Source organism: Sinohyriopsis cumingii, chromosome 1, assembly GCF_028554795.1.
Source record: "Sinohyriopsis cumingii isolate HCF-2022 chromosome 1, ASM2855479v2, whole genome shotgun sequence".
In the NCBI taxonomy this organism is placed as follows: Eukaryota; Metazoa; Mollusca; class Bivalvia; order Unionida; family Unionidae; genus Sinohyriopsis; species Sinohyriopsis cumingii.
The window spans coordinates 133,951,263-133,973,110 of NC_142961.1; the positions used below are offsets into that span (position 1 = coordinate 133,951,263).

General features: G+C 35.1%; 1 protein-coding gene across 5 annotated transcripts in view; it reads right to left on the bottom strand.

The window, feature by feature from the left end:
- The window catches only part of LOC149807888 (protein phosphatase EYA1-like), a 365,190-nt gene that overhangs the window by 129,781 nt on the left and 213,561 nt on the right, over positions 1-21,848 (bottom strand). For 4 of the 5 annotated variants that reach the window (XM_089971692.1, XM_089971683.1, XM_089971677.1 and 1 more), the window contains exon 3: positions 6,318-6,376. In XM_089971692.1, coding sequence (XP_089827818.1) covers positions 6,318-6,376 — 59 coding nt within the window. Of the gene's footprint in view, positions 1-6,317; positions 6,377-11,218; positions 12,406-21,848 lie in introns of those variants that run through there. The other variant, XM_089971669.1, reaches the window with a different exon arrangement.

Sequence of the window (21,848 nt, forward strand, 5' to 3'; positions counted from 1 at the left end):
CTACCATATATACTTGCTTATAAGTTGAGTCAAACTGCAAGCAACAAAGATCCCAATCTGCCGTAGCATGATGCATATGCAGATTAGAGTCTGTGTTGTTTGTTCTACTGATTACTCTAAACAAACTACACAGACCCAGATCTGCCAGTGCATTATGAGCCTGCAGATCTGGGTTTGTGCAGTTTGTAGTTGGACTTTTCTTAAAGATGAGTACATATGGTATTTATGGAAGTCATATTAGCAATTGGCATTATAAAACAGAATTTAATCAGTCTGATGGTTTTGTTGTTAGAAGAAAGGTAGCCATACAGTGGGTTATGTGCCATACAGTGGGTTATGTTACAGTAAGGGACCATAATTTTGTCTTACTGTGGTGCAGCAGAGTCTACTAGGTATGCCTGCAAATATATGAAACGTGAGCAATTGCACAAAAAAGTTGTTCGATATTATAATGGGGGTGGGGGTGGTGAAAAAATGATATGATAGTACAGTTAAAGATCAAGACCGTTTTCATTCCCAGCCACCATGCAGTTTATTGTGGCTGAAAAACTTATGTTTTTGGAACCTACAAGGGTGTGACCAGTTCATATTGAGCTTGGGTGGGTGGGGACTGGGATTTTTTTCTTTCATCTCAAGTTTTTTTTAAATAAGAAAAAGCTATTATAATAGATCTACACCATTAGTAATTTTCCCTCAAATAAGAGTAACAATATTTTTTAACATATTTGGGAGACTTAAAATATTCTTTTCCATTGCACACTCCTCCACAATTAAATAGTTAATCTCGAAATGAAATGAACCTTTGTACTGGACTTTGTAGGCGGCAATGTTGGTATAATGACATAATTTTCAATCGATTTGATATGATGCATAGTTACAAAGAAATAAAATTCTCTCAATGTAAAATTTTTGTGTGTAAAACATACATTAATGAAACTAGCAGAAAAAAAAGGATTGATGTCATCATATTGATAACTGGTGTGTTGATTGTGCCTTTGAACGTCAAGATGAAAATGGCAATATTTTGTATATCTACGAGGACAAACTGTCAATCTGCCCACCAAACAGATAAAATCTGGCTGAAAATGATTTACTTCTGTGGTAAAGGTAGACAAAATGTTGCTAGCTCTCTCAAGATGTATATCCTTGTGAACAAGTCTAGTACAACTGCAAACAATATATACACTGTCAGATAAGGGTCTGTGATGTTTCTCTTACAACACAGACCCAGTGCATCATGTGACAGCAGATCTGGATCTGTAGTTTGCAGCAAGAGTATAATCATGGCAGAATAGTTATAAAAATGAAAAACTCCTAGCAAAAATATTTACTCTTTTTATAAGGCCATTACTGTATTAATTTCGAATAATGCACTGGATATTTCAGCATTAACTATCAAAAATAGATACAATATGTTTTTAGACTTCTATTATACAGTAAGTCGAGATTCCATCTGAGCCATCTATGAAGAAAAACACTAAAACTTTTTTTACGATGATCTAACCTGAAATATTTTATGAACAGTGTAATTATTTGTTTATAATTACAACAGGTTTGAGGGAAATTTGACTAACAAATTTCTGACATAAAACTTGCCATTATCTGCATTCAGAGTGACATTTTTACATACTCTTTTCCCAGTCACATTTTCATAACCAATCCATCCATTGCTATCAATATAAAATCTGTGCTAGTAATCAGGAAGAAACCATCAGCGAAGATTTAATTTTCAGTGAAAAGAAGACATAAATTTGGAAGATAGTGACATTCATTGGGTAGAGGAAATACCTGTCACTATTTTATGATGCAAGCGCCATTAAAAAATCTTTTGGCACTAATTCCACTATTCAGGTAAATTATATTTTTTTAAGCCAAGTCAATAAATCATTTTGCTTTTAAAAATTGATTACAAGTGTGAGCTAATGCTTCAGCATGGACAGCCCAATGCATTATTTTAATTTCCTAATATCATTTGTGTTTATTTACTACAATACCCAAGTGTAAAAAGCAAACATTTTAGAATTTTGTGTTCATGTGGTACAATTACCATTTACATATCAATGTTGCTACTTCTCTGAAAGAAAACAAAATCTTCACATAGCACAAGCTGTATGTATGCCACTATGGTACAGTTATATGTGTGACCCTGACCCTGACAAATCAACAGTTCAATCAATAAGATTATAATTTGTCCTCAACCAATGAAATATAACCAAGTTCAGAAATCTGTGGATACAACTAGGCATACTGTGCAAATATGTAAAAGCAATGGCAAAATCAATTGTCAAAAACTGTGACCCTGACTTCTGACCATAAAAAACCTAGACCAATAGGCTTCTATCTTCGATACTGTCCTTCATGTACACAGTGTTTGACTGGATAATCGGTATTCTGAAACATCTTTTATAACTGGGTGGAAAAATGTAAAAAGAATAATACAATACACCTTAGAAGTATACAATCTCAAAACTTTCACTTTGTTGTCTCACTATACTTGTACTGTATTTACAAAGAACATGTTTTCTTATAAAGTTTTCTGCTTAATATATCCATATTTTTTATAAATATTTTTTGAAATAAAAATTATTATTGTGTGTGCGACTATGTACATGTACTCAGTATGTAAATATGTATATAACAGAGATCATTAAGGACCTTTAGTTCTATGCAACTAATTGTGCCAAGCTCTTCAAATAAAGTCATTATTATTATTATTATTAAATAATTATGTCACGCTAGCCAGTATTTTCATCCTGGACACAGTGTTAAGCAATAAATGCTAAAATAATTTAGATTTATGTCACTGGGCTAATGCTAATGACCAAAATTACAAATAATTATTGCCAGGGTTCACTGGCGAGATTTAAAATCCATATTTGTTTGACAAAGCATGCCAAATAACCTGCTAATACACTAATACTGATTACCATCTAGATTTGGTCGGGTCAAACTCCAAACAACGTCAACCTTGATCTGCCGTCACATAACGTACCAGAAGATCAGGGTCTTTTTTTGATCCATTAACTGATCATGACTAAAGCTTAACAGACCCAGATCTGCTGGAACATTATGCAATGGCAAATCTGGGTCTATGCAGTCAGCAGTTGGAAATGACTTGAAAGCAAGTATATAGTAGTACATCTTTGGCAGCAAGATCTGGGTCATGAGATTAGAGGAAAATTAAAATTTTACCATGGTGCCAAAGTTATTGTTTAAATTGTTAATCAATGGGCAAAATTACAACAAAATGTTACCATATGTACTTCCTGACAAGTCAAGTCAAATCATAAATGTCAAAGATTTTGATCTGCAGTAGAAAATTGCACTTGCAGTTCAGGGTCTCTATTGTTTGTTCTACTGATTACTCCTAACAAACTGCACAGACCCAGATCTGCTGGTGGATAATACTATGGCATATTCAATTCTGTCCAGTTTGCAACTTGACTCCCCTTACAAGAAAGTATATACAGTATAGACTCCAAGAACATTTACATACGTTGTACTAAAATATGTCAAATCAAGGTTAAAGGTGAGGACTTCGCTCTCTAAAAGTAACACAGTGACTAAAAGGGCATACCAGTAGTAAAATAAAATGATAAATTATATCCTGACAACCTTTAGTGAGACTAGAATACCATGAAGGAACCGATACTCTACATGCTTAAAAAATACCCCCCCTTCCTTTTGTTCTTTTTATCTGAGTATTGAAAAAAATCTTGAACGTTCTCTAGTCATGCTAAATAGCTTGAGTGTGTATGTGTGTTAAATATTTCTCTGTACAATTCCTGAAATTTATTACAAAACACGTGCTTTAATGCTGAAAGACGCATCACATTTTGAAAAATGTGATTTTTCTACAGCTATGTCAAGTAATACCTGAAAATTAAGTTTAAAATTTTCCTTGTTACCTTTCCTTCCAGTTTATTCTTGCAAAAGCTTAACCACATAAAATGTAATTAATGCAACACCTGTTTCCATAACTGATGAGATAATCCTATAAAAAAAAAAACCAACAAACTCTCCAGACCTATGTGAACAAGCAACAAGTTTTTACCAAGCCTGAAAGAGCTGATGACATGTAACAACACAGAGTATCTTGTGTAGGTAGATACCTAAAAAGAAAGTTTGATTTTGCTTGTTTTTATACAACTTATTGAAGGACGTTTAATGCCGTTACCTGTCCATACATTTTTGTCTCCACACTGGAGTATACAGAATATGCTCACCAACTATAAACATGTAGATCTGCCATCATGTCAAGGTCTATACAGTTTTTATTCGGACTCGGTCAGAGCATTATACAAAGGCAGATCAAATTCGATGCTATTTGCAGTTGGATATGGTACATGCTGCAACACGAGGCTGGCTAAAGCTCATACACTGAGCCTGCAACCAAGCTTCAACAAAGAAGGAATTTACTGAGGTAAACTTAAGGTGCAGACAAGTGTATGAATGGACATGTATAGGGACAGAGAAATAATTGTTGAATTGAACTTCGCTCCAGGCAGGCCCAACAAAAACAATTAGGCCAACAAAAAAAATGTGTTTTCTGGTCGGCCAACCATGTTTCTCATTGCCAACCCTAGCACTCTTTCCCCCTCCCCCAAAATACAATAATAAAAAAAATCTCTCCCCCCCATCAAATTAAATATATATAATGTTTAAATTTTAACAAAACTACAATCCTTCTGAACTTAATTTGAAAACCAATGCAATACGAAACACTCCTTTTTTCTTGGCCTTACCTGGCAGCTCAGGACAGGTTGAAAGTTTTGCTAACAAGTTACATTTTGTGCTATGTGTCCAAAATCTTAAATATAACAGGGAAAAAAAAAAAAGGCAACTTTCATGTAATCTGATAATATTCTGCTTCTGGGCAAAATTTTAGATATTTTCTGCAACCACTTTGTTAACTACTGATTTCATCTTACAGATAAATGTCTGACTACAATATCTTTCTTTTCAAATGACACCAAGACGTTAAAAACAAGGCTTACTTGGAATATGATGTTTCCAAAATTAAGGATGCTATTATACAATCTCTTTCTCTTAAAAACAAACGGAGTACAAAATCTGAAACATAATCTAAAGGTTAACAATGCCACGCCTGGCACTGCCAGCAATGGAAAAGTGACACACGGTTTGCAACATTAGGTAGGCAAGACCAATCATCCAACCATGCTTACTTTATGTACATAGCATTTGCTATAAAAATAAAGCAAGACATTTATTTCTTTTATTAAAACATTTTATGGTTCAAAGCAAAATTTACAGAGAACCTGTGTGAAAAATAATAATACTTTACACAGAGAAAATTGACATCTGCTTGACAGGTTCCATTACACAAATTAGTAAAACCCCATCATCATGTTTAGTTTTATGTGAAACAACAGATCTAAGGCCAAGTGAAATTTCCATATTTAAAAATAACAACAGAACACAACTATGGACAACTTGTGGGAAAGGAAAAGTTTTTTTTATGGGGGGGGGGGATTCATCAACCACCTTCTGTTAAAACCATGGATTTGGGGGATTCATCAACTGACTGAAAGTTGAGAGGGGGCATTTTAATTATCATTATTGCAAACAAAATGTTATCCAACCTAACACCAATTCTGAGAAGTTGTGATACCTGAAAAGCCAGTTTACTATTAAAACAAAATCTCCCCATTTTCAGCATCATCTGGGGATGACCCAAGATAAAAATTTCAGATGCAGAACAAAACAGAATTTAAATGGATCTTAAATAACTTTTACTTCAAAAACAAAGAAATTAAATGTATCTTTAAATTCATCCAATATACAAATTTATGGAACCGGGTATATCTGTAAATTTTGTTCGATGAATCTGTACGCATTTATTTATTACACTGAATCTGGGGACCTGAATGGCCAAGTGGTATAAAGTGCTTGCCTTTACAGTTCAGACATCTCACCTGTCTGCATGGGTTCATGTCTCAACTTGGTCAATGTGGGTATGTGAGAATGCTTGCCAGTAGGTTCCTGTGGGTTGGTGGTTATTCCCGGGGGCTTTTCTTCCACCAAACATACTGGCTGCCATGTACAGCACTATCACATGCAGAAAAAGTGACATTACTGCCTCCCCCATTACACTAAATCCGACGTTAAGTGATATCTTCATGCTGGTGTAAAAGGATCTTTTCATGCAAATGATCAATGATGGGGATTAGACAAGATCTGTGTTGGAGACACTGATAATAAACTGCAACTGCAGTTCTACAAGACAGACAGAAAAGTTTCCAACTAATATGGTAAACACATGGGCTTCCAATGTGTACACAAAGTTGAGGACTTACCCACTACTGGTAGTATTTTCTGTTGTGTCAACCTCCCTGTCTAGTCGAGCACGCTTTATCTGGAAAAGAATAACAAAAAACTGAATATTGTCTAAGTCTGACAGTCACACAAGGATGAAACCTTACTACCTGGTGTTAAGGCCCCACAGTGGTGGACCTCCTCTGGTCAACATATAAAGGCTGGCACAATATGTCACAGCATATCAACTCCATTTACGCCAACTGGTCCACATGAAATCAGTCAACCTAATTTTGTGCTGTGTATTATTTTACTAATGATTTTTCAGAAGAACAGTAAAGACTCTAATATGGTGCAATATGATATTGGGGAAGCCTGAGAACTTGGAAGACTGACCACACTTTAGCTGTGCATTTAAAAAAAAAATTTTTTTTAAATGTATTATGTAGGACAAAATTTTGCACTTTTTGTTCATCTATATAACAGCAGACCAAGACACAAATGGCTATACAGTCATGAGGCAATGGTAGAGTTCCTTTTCTCGTTACAACAGTAGCTAACCTGAGATGACTTAGGCAGGATTTGAACTTGCAACCATTGGCTTTCATTTCCAGCATTCTAACCACCCAGACAGACACTGTAACTAAAAACCTCTGAAATCAGGGAAATTCCTCAATGACTTAAGCCCAACTTGGTTTTATGACAATATTTATTGTTCAGAAATACTGCATGTGTGGAGTACACGTTAGTCCTACAAGGATATGACAGATTACCAAGATTATACCAACAATTTCTCAAAGGCAATACACTGAGGATATCCTAACTTTTAAATTAGATAGAAAGAAAGATTTCATGAGCAACATGGCAACATTGTTTTGTCACAAGAGGCAAAACTACAAGTGACATTACAGATATATTCTCACTTCATAAGTGAAACATTTCCTGATAAAAAATGTAGCTTTTCTTTTTAATTATAAATATTTGAAAAAGCCAACAACTTGTAATGCAATTAATGGCTGTGTTAAGATATCAATAAAAAAAAGTTGTGACATTTTACAATAATTTAGGACAGTGACATTTTTCAAATTTAGTTCATATGCATTGTGCATTTTGTTGAACTCATGGAAGTTTTCATGTCACCTTTGTTGCTTGTCTGTTCCCAAGTTCTCCAGTTTTCAGGTAAAATTATTAGCATGAAGATAATTCTAATAAAAAAAGTGTTAGTACTGTATTTAATAAAGAGTTGTGTTTTTTTCCTCAAAACATGCCATTGAGTGTAAAAGGCATGGGTAAAACTGATATTCTACTAAACAGAAACAAGTCATGCAAGTCCAGTCATTGACAATTTGCAAGTCAAGTCACTGACAATTTGCACGATTCATGCAGACAACCATTTTTGTTGTTGTTGTTTGGCTTTAATGCCATTTCTCAGCACATGATAGGTTACATGGCAACCATTAAAATGGTGAGGAAAACCCTGGTAAGAAACATCAACCCACAAGAAGCTACTGGCTTTCTTGGGTACCCATGTTGACTAAGCGCAAGACTAGAACCCATACTGACAGAGTTGAGATGGCATTGATTGGTAAAGCAAGTGCTTTAGTCCACTCCTCCACCCGGGGCCAATAAAAACCATATTTTTGCACAAGTTACCACTGTGGGGTTTGTTCGTATGCATTTTTACAAGACATCCAGTTGCTTACATCAATGTACAGTTTTTTTAGAGAGATATAAGTATAGAAATAAAAGCTTGAATAACATGTATAGTTTCTAAAGGGGAAGAAAGTATTTTTAAAAGTGATATCAGCACTAATACATTTCAGGAAATATGTAACAAACCCTGCCTGATACACAAACACATTGCAAGAGGGTACCTAGATCTGCCATTTTTGAAATACCATATACACTCACTTATGAGTCTAGCCAAACTGTAAACAACAAAGATCCTGATCTGCCATAGCATAATGCACCTGCAGATCAGGATCCTATGCTGTTTGTTCTACTGATTACTCCTAACAAACTGCACAGACCCAGATTTGTGGGTGCAATAGGCAATGGCAGATCTTGGCCTGTGCAGCTGTCTCATCAGTAAGTACATATGGTATCCACCTCAAATTTGGACAATGCCTTACAAGCCGGTTTATACAGTAACCATTAAATGTTGTCTGTTCATGGCAAGATTGCCACAAAAAATGCCAGTAACTTCTGAAGAAAACTAGGCTGGTCAACTTGGGTGAATGAAGTCTGAGACCTGGGGGTCAACTTCTTAAAACTCAAGTGAAAAGTTCATTGTTACCTCCAATACTCACAAGACGAATATATTTTTTGTGGCTTAATTCCAAATTTGCCTCTTTTATCATCTTTTCTTCTTGTTGAATGATGAAGCATGTTTAATTTAAATGTATTATCTTGAAGACCTTCTGACCTTAAACAAAGTGTTCCTCTACCTTCCCATAGCCTGTTAATGAGTCAGCTGTTAAGTCAGAAATGGTGTTCTAGAATTCCATGATGATTAGGATTTAGCCGCAGTAGAATGAAGCAGACATAATGTAGATCACTGAATGGAAGAAGAAAGAAAGAAAAAAACCCCACATCTAAACATGTTTTCGAATCACTTTGGTAAGAAAATTTCAAGAGTTGTGAACAATGATCGTCAGACAAAATTCAGAGACACGAGTAATTTCTTAATTCTGAAAATGTTTTCAAAAAAGTATGTTTCCAAGTACCATGTAAGTAAAATAAAAAATGCAGTTAAGATATGTTAAGGAAATAAATTTTATAGCATGCTTTCCATGTCAATTTCTAATACACTGTACCATTTCTTCATTACACCCATCCCACCTTTGTTCTCAAGGTAGATAACTGAAATTCTTCTGCAGAAAAGAGTATCTTCTTTCCAACAGTGACTTTGACCTCTGACCTTCTGACCACAAATTAGATAGGCTTCTTCCTCACCCTTATGTTTCTGAGCTGAAGCCATTTTCTTTTTCAGCCAGTGGCCTTATGCCAGTCATAATGCGCCGGCAGATCTGGGTCTGTACAGTACGTGGTTAGACTCAACTTACAGGCGAATTTATATGGTATGTCAATGAATTGGCTAGTTGGCAAGTAAAGTAGCTAGGACAAGGCATAAAGTCCATTAATTCATTGTGTAATTATGTTTTCAATTGATGAATATGCACAAATGACAGAAACATAGTCCAGTTTGTGATTTATATCCCACAGGGGCATAGTACAGGTTTATTGTGTCTAGCTTATGTCATAGTCCATTTAGGAATGCAGTTATCTGCTAGGAAAAGACATTAATTTCATGGTAATAGGATTGTGTATCAGCATCAGGTTGCCAACTGACCCATATTAGCCTTAGTTCTGTTGTATTAAGAGAAGACAATATGATTATGGGGATTATTTTCCTATCCCTGAAATAAAAAAAGGCCTGAAAAATATTTAGGTTGCACTGTTATTTGTTTAAAGGGGGAAAAATCCCTCCATATCTGTAACATGCAGTGGGGAAAGACAGCAGACAACCAAGCTATGGTTGATGACTCAAAGATACAGGAGAGATAGAGAGAAGAGGACAGGAAACAACCAGGTTATGAAGGCATGCTGAGCAAAATGAGTTTGATCGTTCACTTGATTATATGATGACATTTGTTTTATCAGTATAATAGAATGGCTAATTGAATTTCTTAGAAAGTTTGTGATTTTATTTCAAAGAGAATGTGTATCCTTGAAATATCATGTTAAATTTCATTTTTGTTATGCAACTGATTGTTATATTTTATTGTCAATTATCTCCTACATATCGGAAATCAACCAAACGTACCAAATGACAAGTGGACATCCCTAGCAGGTACACAGTCTGATTCTATACAAAATCATTCTGAACATTTCTGACTCGTCCCTAATACAGTGACTGATTGCTGTGTGGATAGTCCTTTTCTCTGCGTACAAGGTGGCCGTGTGAAAAGGCATTGTAGAAATTAGTACAGAGATGCTGTACAAATGGATACTTTCTACAAGTAAACAAGTGTTCATTAGGTATGAAATGTAAGAAAGTAAATGGACTTCTACATTCTTTTGGAATAAATAGCATAATGTGTTATAGAATGAGGATTAAAGAAAAGAAGTCCAAAACTGATTCTATTTAGTACTCAAAGACTGATGCTGAATGATGTTACCAGGTGCTACATGAAAGTGTGACATAATTTTTTTTATATAAAAACTTATGTAATCTAAAAATGTTAACTTCATGTGCCACTATAAAATAAATCAATCACACTCTACAATAAATTCTATTTATGTGGGTTACAAAGTATCAGCATGCATATAGTGCAGTGCAAGGACAACAGGGTTGGATCCAGAAATTTAGTAATGTTGGGGGTGGGGGTGATGGTGGCATATAAAAGTAGGCAAAAATCTGACGGATGGAACCACCAGCAGGTAAAACCTCTTGGAAGCTCCTACATTTTAAGCATTTTCTGGGAACAAATTGATCCATGTAACTGCACAAACATTTCTTTACAAAATGTTGTGTTTGTTTTGCACTAAATTTATTTGACATGAGTGCACATGATGACTAGTAACCAACTCAAATTTTGTCTGGTAATGAAAATGCAACAAAAAATAAACAGTGTTCTGTGGGGAAATACCTCACATCTTGCACAGTGTTCTGTGGGGAAATGTGTCACACCTCATGCAGTGTTCTGTGGGGAAATGTGTCACACCTCATGTAGTGTTCTGTAGTATAAAGAAAGTCCCACTTCACACAAAAAAACCTCAGTGGAAAAAAAATGTTAAATGGCTTACCCAAGAAAGTTTAACACAAAATCCAAACATGGATTCTAAAAATTTCTAACAGAAACATCACTGTTGCTGTTGGAAAGTGATATTTACAACTCGCTATCCACTAATGCAAGAGAAAAGCAAAAACATAACTTACTGTGACTGATCCTGGGGTGTCGGACTCGGACTGAGATGAAGGACTAGGTGAAGACACAGAAATATCCCCCAGTGTGTAATTATAAATAAAATTACTTGATCCCAACAACATGATTTCACTTTTTTAAACGTCCAATCAATAGACAGAAAATACAAGCCTTGATCTACATTAATCACATGAAGGATCAGCACGTACCACTCATGTTCGTGTTTGATTCAGATTGTTTTTAAAATAAAGTCAATCACAGAAGTAACAAATGTAATAATTTTTCATTTAAAGACAATCATGGTAAATAAACTGGAGCCAAGAAAAGTTAATCCAATGGTACCATTTCTTTTAGAAGAAAAAAATTCCAGTCAGCTTTATTTTTCTCACTTATTCAGTTACAAAACTTCATGGAATATTCTGGCTGATGGATGCAAGGATGTAAAAGCATTCAAAAATGTATGAATCTGATTTCTTGGCTTTTTTCCTTTGAGCTTCCATTACAATAGAACTCAGACAAGCATTGATACAATAATCATATTTTACAACTTCAAAACAACAGCTGTACATACACATATACTTTTGTTCCCATCTCTAGCAAAGAAGTTGAACATCTGTAAATCATCAAATATGAATGATTTGAGTTTTATATTAAAAAAGTACTTCGATGACTCAATGATGAAGTAAAAACTGGTCCCCCCCTCCTTGAAAATGCTGTTTATGCAGTCAAGATCAACAACACTTCTGAAAACACTTGTGTGATGCAGAGAATGGACTGGCAGATATCAAGTTAGGATTTTCCTTCACTGTGCTTGCCTTGGTTCTGAAATAATGAATCTTCCAAGAAGGCTTCAAATAAAAAATCCCAATATTTATCTTCCTTTTTGCTCACTGAGAACAGTTCACAACCTATATCCTCGCATGGGTCCACTTAGTCAACAAAATTCTGTTTGTGAAGAAACTTGATAAAGTTAGATAAAAGCAAAAAACTTTTCTTCCTTCGGATCCAAATTAATGTCTGACCAAACTAGCTTCTTAACTCTCCTCCCTCCTGATCTGACTCCTCAACTGCCCACTGGCTCAAAAAAACAATACAAAACTGGAAAAACAACTGAAGAAAAATACAAGAGCTTTTTGTTTTTCCTCCTTGTTTCCAAACTAGGTGCAAGTTCAGTGGTTCCCACTCTATCTCCTACCTCTTAAATGCTTTCCCCAGAGCAGTTTATCTAGGTCAACCCAAACTCAAGAATGTTGTCTGTCTCCTCCCAAGCTAACCAAGCACAGTTTCTTACCACAACTTGTGAATGTGGAAAGAATGAGGGATGCTGATAAGAGAAGCATTAACATGGCATAGCGGGGACCTCTACAGGTCTCAGAGGGATTCCCTGCTGTACACACACACACTACCTCTGTTAGACAGAGGGAACATGGCATGCAAAGCTGTTAACTGGAGATATGACAGCCCTAAATAAACACATGGGGGCCCTTCCTGAGGAGGGGGGAAATTTCACTGGATTTGACATTTGGAACCCTGCTGGGTCCACAGATGGTTTTGGGCTGTCACAACACTGGATTTAATAGAATTTTCTCTGACAAGTAAAACAACACAGCATGGACATAACAAAATCAAAAGTAAGCCAATGTACATTTCAATACTCAAAAACCACTATTTCACCACTCTACAAAATTGTACCTTCATAATGAAATGAAAACTTATTTCGTAACTGTGTAGAACTCTTATGTGATGAATTGGTTTTCTAATGCTTTTCTAAATAGTCTTTCACAAATTTTGACTGACAAAGCCGTGCATTTAATTAATGAAACTATGCAAGAAATATAAATTTAAATATAAAAGTTTGCTTTAGATTTATTCACTGAGAAAATTCTATTCAAGTACCATTCTACAAAAAAAAAAAAAAAAAAAACTAAGAGATTCCTGTCACAAATATTGGACACAAACCCGAGTTGTAAATGCTTTTAACAACCTCATTCTCATAAAATATATCCACCACCGAAAAACAACTTCAAACCAGCACGTAGTTACGGTTATTTAACAAAGATGCTTGTATACAATAATTTTTCTTTCTATCTGTAACATTTTCCCCACGTTCAGCCTCCCCCATCCCCATTTGTTATCTGTTGAGAGTATTAGTTTGGAAGTGGTCGCCTGAGGCCAGCAACATGTTGTTGCCTTGACAACCAAGGGGTATTCCCATGCCACAAATGAAGTGCAAATGTTTACACCCTTCTGTAAATCAAGGAAATCATAGCGGGGATGCTACTAAGAGGAAATGGTTAATTTTATTGCCATTAAATGGGACTAATCCTTATTTGCTAGAGCTGTCACTTCTCCTTCAAGCAATAAAAGAACTGGACAACAGGTTTAATTGCTGAATAACCCACTTGTAAGACAGCCAGGTAGGTATAAACATTCTATGGGCTGATTAGTGATTTAACATTAATTCTTGGATTTAATTCAATCTCTCTCTCTCTCTCTCTCTCTCTCTCTCTCTCTATATATATATATATATACACACACACACACACACATAACCACACACGATTTTGAGAATGACAAATTAGTTCAAATTTATATAGTTTCTCTGGTGCATGGTAGATTCTCATCTTTGACTTGTGATTGAACACAGCTTACGCAGCGGCCCCTTTTATACTAGATTTTTATCTAACACATGAGAGTGATGTGAAAGTTTACGTTTTGGCAAACATTTTTAATTTCTAAGTTCTAGACATGCTACTGTTGAATAACAGGCAAATTAATGCATATAAAAACTGCTGTAAATTCTAATAAAATAAATTGGCAAGCAACTAAAAACAGATTTATATCAATATTCTATTTTTTTTAACAGAATTAGATCCCAATTTTTTCTAAGTATATTTATTATCATGGTTATCAGTTATAAGCTTATAAAATACTCTCATAAAAGCAGCTTGATGCCAATAATACAATCCATTATACACTCATCTGTGAATCCAATTTCTTTTTAAACAGATGCTATTAAACCTATTTCCTATGTAGTATTCAAGTCGTCCAAATGAACGAGAATCTTTAAATTCGGCCCAAACTCTCCATACTATCCAATTCCAATAATAATTTTTAAATGTTTTTTTACATAAAATTTTTAACAATTTAAAATATATTTATTCAATAACCATGCCTTCATTTCAAACCTTGCTTCTATTTACTAAGCTAAGTAGATAGGTCATCTTTGGTTTGTTAGTGAAATATGCACATGAACATCTAAATGAAATGTACACCAAAAACTTTCAAGGTTCTTGAATGTTACATGCCTCAATTAGGTCTTCATTTAAAAATACAGCCCAATGTGTGTACAAGTGTCAATCAGTGTTTGGGGAAATAAATAAAAACATAATATATCTATTTCATTAAATTTACACAAAAACAGTCCAAATTTTCTTATGAAGACGACGCTGGTTTTGTAAAAAAAAAAAAAAATTATTTCCTGCATGATGGCCATGATTGAAGGTTATACATTTCACAACACAAGGGGTATAACAACATTTATTGATGATCGTGAAGAGCAAACTAAAAATCTACAATATGCATCCCTTTCCATATTTACAAAGGTTCAATGGTTTCATTCAATACAGAACACATGTAAAGAAACTGCCAAATTGTTTGGAACCTAAGGTCAATGAAAGAAGAGTACACGGATGTCAATTTCATGTGACAAATACAGTAATTCAAACGATGTTCACAAAAGGACAATACACTAGACGTCAATAGCGTTCATACAGGATTCCTATAAATGGACAGATGACAAACACACAGTTAGAGAGGGTGTGTCGCTTAAAACTTATTAATCTTTAGTGATAAACTGGTAAATAAAGTACACAAGCTTGTAATACAAAGGCTGATATAAAAAGAGAAACGGAGTTTTTGTGGTAAAATAAAACTGAAAAGAAGATTAATGAATGAAAAAAGGCACGATTGCCACCTACTGTGCATAAAATTGGCGAGAACTTGAGAAACATTTCTAATATGGAAGAATACTTATGATAATGATCCTGCAAAACACAGATAAAATGTTGGGAGTTTATTAAGCCTGAAAAATACCTTTGCCTTGTTGTGAACTCGTTTCAATACAACTGTCTGATAGGATGTGTTTCCACGCAAGATACTCGACTCGCATTGTCTTGACACTAAATATCCATTCATGCATGTGCTGTTGTCCCATTAATCAACCAATCAAACTCTTTGCTCAAAGTACATTAAATTTTCCTGAAGTGGCAATTAATAAAGAAAATAAAATATATATTATGAATTGACATTATTCCTACACATTGCCGTTCCCATTAAAAAATACATCGGAAGAACGAGTTGCAGCGTTTTTTAAATTTCCACTGACTGGTGTGCTTAATAAAAGCAAATACTTTGCCCAAAAACAGCAATTTTATAAAAATATTTTTGCAAGGGAGTCAGAGTTAAAAAACATATGAACATACATGTTGAAAAACTATTCCTTATATGTGGGAAGTCTTAGGAATCAATCAATCTCACTAACATTTATATAACTTAAGTCTTGTCTCAAACATTTCATTGATAAAACTCAAGGCAGACTTGATCCTGTAATGATGTTCAAGTCTACACTAAAAAACAGAGTTCAAATTCTCCTGGTGCCAAAAAAAACAAAACAAAAAAAAAAACAACAAACAAACAAGAGTCCCTTGAACAGTACATACTATGCCTTTTCTATCTGGAGTAGTCATCTATGTGGGCACTAAAGGGCATGGCTGAATGATCTCGATTACCTTGACCTATGATCAATGTATGCATTCTTGAACAAAGCTTACTTAAACTCAATAAGCACTGTCCTTATCTCAATTGTTCTCCAGAAACTTTTGTTCAAAAGATACAGAACTAAAGTTATCATGCAAAGTTTTATTTCTCCCTCATCAGTGACCTTTGACTTTTATGAAGGTACATTGTTGTGACTTTTTGTGCAGAATCCAGTTTCCAGCCAGTGACCCTGACATTTGAACTTTTGCCCCAGAAATAAACAGGCTTCTCTTTCCTCCAAATGCATGCCAACCACAATGTTTCTTCTAGATCTGTGATGTAGAACTAAAGTTATTGTGTTGCAATCATGTTTCTTCTTTCTGTCATGATGAACTTAACCTTTAACCCCAATACCAACACTATTCTTCCTTACCCAAAATGCAAGCAATCCACAAAGTCTGGTCCATGTCTTTGATGTAGTACTAACATTAATGTATGCAAAACCAATTTTCTTGTTTCGGTTAGTGACCTTGATCTTTAAAAATGTAATAAATAAATAAATCAACAGACTTCTTCCTTACCACAAGTGCAGATGACCCAGCGGATGTCATAATCTACTCTGACTTTGGGTGTACTTATAAAATTCACACAAGCATGATGATATGTCTATATGCACATCTACAGCCAAGTTTCACTGTAATCCATTGAAAGTAAGATTAGATGCGTTCACATAATTCTGTCATACATTAAAACCAGCAGCAAATCAAAAGGCAATAGCGGTCACATAGGTGCCACAACAAAACACACCTGACACAAGGTGGGTGTATAAAACAGTACCCAGAACAACACGTTTTGCTAGACCTGCCAACCTACTGAGTCATTGTTCAAATCAGTTAAGGTCAGTAATGCTTGTGCATACTGCAGAGCATAAATACTGCAGTATGCTGTCTCCATCAATGGACACCATCATTAACAGAGTAGGACTGCACCTAATACTATGCACCATCATTACCAGAGAAGGACTGCCCCAAAACACCAGGCACCATCATCACCAGAGTGGGACTGCCCCCAATACTAGGCATCATCGTTACCAGAGTGGGACTACCCCAAAACACTAGGCATGATCATTACCAGAGTGTGACTGCCCCGAACACGTAACCTTCTGGAATATAGTGATATCAAATAAAGTTCCATTTACATTTTCAAACCAACCTGGGCTGGCTACCTCACTGTGACCTTGGGAAAGGGATTTGGCTCACATTTCATCAGCATGTTATTGTTATGCATATTTAATATGTATTGCATGTTTAATTTTTTTGTTCATGATTATAGATTGAAAGAGACTACCTGACTAGTGACACTGACTTTGTAAACAACATATTATAAAACTACAATAATAGACAAATATTGGCTAAGTATTAAGATAATTATTCATTCGAAAAAATGTTTACTGATGTTTGAGCTTCTGATACAGCCTTGATTCTGACCTTAGAAGGTTCCAGAAATGAAGTTTGTTTACATTTTGAACAAATTTTCTATCCAAAATGACAAAAGTATTTTCAGAAAATGGTAATTATGTGTGTGTTGTGTGATTTTTATTTTTAATGTAGCTTTAACAATTTTTCAGTCATGTCTAGCCCTAACACTAGCCACTTAATGCTGAGCACCAAACGAGGCAACTGTTAGTACCATTTTCACAAGTCTTTGGTATGACTCGGCAATAAAGGTAAAATGGGGAGGTATATAAAGTTGTTTTTCTCTAGGATTCCTTCCCTAAGTGGTATCAGTTCTATTGTTGTGTTGAGTTTTAATCTGAGAGGATTTATTTATTATATACTGAAATTATTTTTTGGAATTACAAAGTGCTCAACATCAATACTTTTCATACTAAATCATTATTTTGTCATTATTGTGAATTCATTCAAGGGCATTTTGAATCCTACCAATAAACCTATTGCTAAAGACAATCAATAGGTAGAAATGCTTTAAAAAAAATAATAATAATTTAATCCTTCATTTGTGATCACATAAAGGAAATTCTGTGCAAAAACTAAATGCTGCAAAAGTACTTTTGAAAGCAGATGAAGCTCAGGTTAGGAAAGTGTTACTGGTGTGGAAAGTAATGCCCTGCCTGATACAAAAAAAGTTTGCTTCCCATCTGATGTTAACAAATTTGAATCTTTTAAACCTTGATGAAAGAAATGTTATTATGACATACTCTAAATCCCCATAGCCCAAAACAAGAGTCCCTTGAAAGGACTGGCACTCTACTGTTCGAAAAGAATTTCCTGGAATTCAGTACCATTTTTTCTTTATTGCAGCGTTGAAACCATCTTCAATATGTCTGAATGAGAAGAGTTTCAAATTAGCTGCTATGGCAACCATACTGGATACAAGATTGGCACCATTTTCTCAAACACATTATAAAACATTAGTTTAATACCCTTTGTTAATAATCCAAAGAATCAGTGGCAAGATTTGTCATACTGGATATCTGCAGGGCCTCATCAGATCAGCATTATTTTTATTCATGACCAAACAGATACCCTGAAAAAGATAGTCTGGTCATAACCCAATGTCAAAACAACTTTCCATTAAGAAAGTTGTTGTTGTTGTTGTTGTTGTAGGGTTTAACGCCATTTTTCAGCACAAGATAGGCTATACATGGCGGCCAGTATAATTGGTGGAGGAAGAACCCGGGAAAACACCGGGAAGAACCACCGACCCACGAGAAGCTATTGGCAGGCTTTCTCACATACCAACGTTAGCCGAGGCTGAGACTCGAACTCATGCAGACTGAGGTGAGATGGCAGTGATCCATAACGGTAAGCGCTTTAGACCACTCGGCCACTTGGGGCCCCTCCATTAAGAAAGAGTAGCAACAAAAAGATTTTCAAGATGGTGGCCATATTTGAGGTCAGATTGGCACCTGATTTTCATTCAGAATCATCTATAAATCATAATTAATCTTTTGGTGAAAGCCTTATGTTGATAAGACTTGCCATTTAGGTGGCACTCCAAAGTTTTGTATTTTGCATAGGGTTAGAATTTTAAAGAAAAAGAATTTGCACGGGTTTCCTTGCTGGTTATACTGGCTATTTAAAAAAGACCTTGTACATCTTAGGCATTGTTCAAAGAACCTTTAATTCCCTTTATTTTGGTGTATGATTGATGCGTGAAATATGGGTTACAGAGTATACAGCTTGGCCTTACTCCTGATGTGCACCTTTCAAAAACAGCTAGCTCTGCTTGGTCATTTTCACTTCCTGAACTTCAGAGGTAAATTGTAAAAAAAAAAGAGCCAATAACTTTTTTTATTTACATTTTATATATGTAGTAATTCATTCATTGCACTTTCAGAAGCTGGTAATGTCTAGTTGGGCAAAATTAATTTTCCCTATATTAATAGGTGCAAAAGATACTGTACTTCAGAGTAATTCAGGCTGATTTTTTTAGCATAAGGGAACAGTCATTTTAGTTACCGGTGTGCGAAGATCATGTAAAATTTTCCTAAGTACAATATCCGTAGAAATGTCAGCCAGATTACGTCAAAGTAGCATAGGGATATGCCAATATTCTCTCCACTCTGCATGTATCAAAAGCAAACAACTTCACCTTACATACGTCACTCTCTCAAAAGTACATAATAACTGGCGAGCAAACCTTAGAAGGAGTAGCAATATTAAGATTTTCAAGATGGCTGCCATGGTGGCCATACTAATTTCAGATCAGCACCATTTTCAATAAGGATGAACTAAACATCATAAGTCTTCAGATGAAAACCCCATGCTGATATGAAATTCTGTTCAGCAGAAACAGTGATAACAAACATTTCAAGATGTCAGAAAGGCACCCATTTACATTTAGGACCAACAAGATGTCTTAAGAATTCTTTTTACTCAAAATCCCATCTGTTCAGTACTGATAACATGATTCTCATCATGGCTGTCATGGCTGCCACACCAGGTGTCAGATCATTTTTATTTAGACATGAAAAAATAGGCTGATACGACCATCCTTTCAGGAGTAGCAATAAGATTTCCAAGATGGCTGCTGTGGTGGCAATAATGTATGTCTGAGCTAGACTATTTTCATATTGGATCAAACAGATCTTGGGATGAATGCATACAAATTTTTATGGCAATCATCCAGGTTGTTTAGGATGAGTAGAGATAATGAACCTGTGGTAATAGACAGATGGAGCAAGGACAACGAGCTCTAAGGCCATTTTGGAGTACATTTATTGCATAAATCAAATGGCATTACTGAGGCTGCCATTTTAGAGTACATGTACTGCATAAATCAAATGGCATTACTGAGGCTGCCATTTTGGAGTACATGCATTACATAAATCAAATGGCATTACTGAGGCTGCCATTTTAGAGTACATGTATTGCATAAATCAAATGGCATTACTGAGGCTGCCATTTTGGAGTACATGCGTTATATAAATCAAATGGCATTACTGAGGCTGCCGTCATTACTATAATAAATATACCTTGTCATTCATTGGATTCAAAATCCAAAACTAGGAATACAATTTATATGTTCATCAGTTTCAATCTATATATTGATTACATGTGTTTGCAAGGTTTAGGATGGTTATGTAAATACACCATTGAAGTCCAAACTAGCAAATAGAAACTGGACATAAAACTGGAATATGATCCCAGCTATCAGAAATCCATTTTCAGGAACCTACCCTGTGCACACAACATCCCCAATAAAATTTTAATGATTTGATTAATAATATCCTGCATCAAAGATGATCTAGACATCCAGGCTCATCTACCCTGATCTAGCACATTAATAGTAGACCTATTATATATTGTATATTTTTGTTAAAATTATTTATGGGGGGGGTGTACAAACATATGAATTAAAATTTTCAATTGATTTTCAAGTACAAATATTTGTAGAACAGTACTAGTCCTCCATATGAAAAAAAAATAGAACAAATATTTTTGCAATGCTTTTTATGGTTAGATAGTTTTAAAAATGTTGATGTCCACTGTTTATACTTGCATACAAGTCTAATCCGATTGCAACCACACGGAACTTGATCTAACAATACAGGATGCACTGGCAGATCTGGGGCCATGCAGTTTTGTTAAAATTATTCAGTATCACAAAAATATAACACCCTGATCTTCCAGTGTATTATGTATAAGCCTTGCAATACACACCCTGATCTGCCAGTGTATTATGTATAAGCCTTACAATATGTACCCTGATCTGCCAGTGTATTATGTATAAGCCTTGCAATATGTACCCTGATTGCCAGTGTGTTATGCATAAGCCTTGCAATATACACCTTGATCTGCCAGTGTATTATGTATAAGCCTTGCAATATATACCCTGATCTGTCATTGTGTTATGTATAAGCCTTGCAATATACACCCTGATCTGCCAGTGTATTATGCATAAGCCTTGCAATATACACCCTGCTCTGCCCGTGTGTTGTGTATAAGCCTTGTAATATACACCCTGATCTGTCATTGTGTTATGTATAAATAGGTTACTAATTAGCATTAACATTTTAAAGTGCAAAGTAACTTGAAAAAAATGCAACTGAACTGTTAAAACCGAGTCCTGTCTGCATTACTATCACCAGTTATTTTCCAAAACAAAATTTACATTGTATGACGAAACTGAGACTCGTTTTATTCTCCAAGTGACACTACTGTCTGTCACATAACACAAAATTCATATTTTTAAAAAGAGATGAAAAATCTGAACTTGACACAAAATAAATAAAAGTAAAATATAGGGTTGAATAGAAAGACATTAATCAATTGTGAAAATACAGTCAAACTTTTATAGACATCTTACAGGTTTTTACCAAATAACAATTCAGTTTAAACTGGATCTAACTGGGATTTTTTT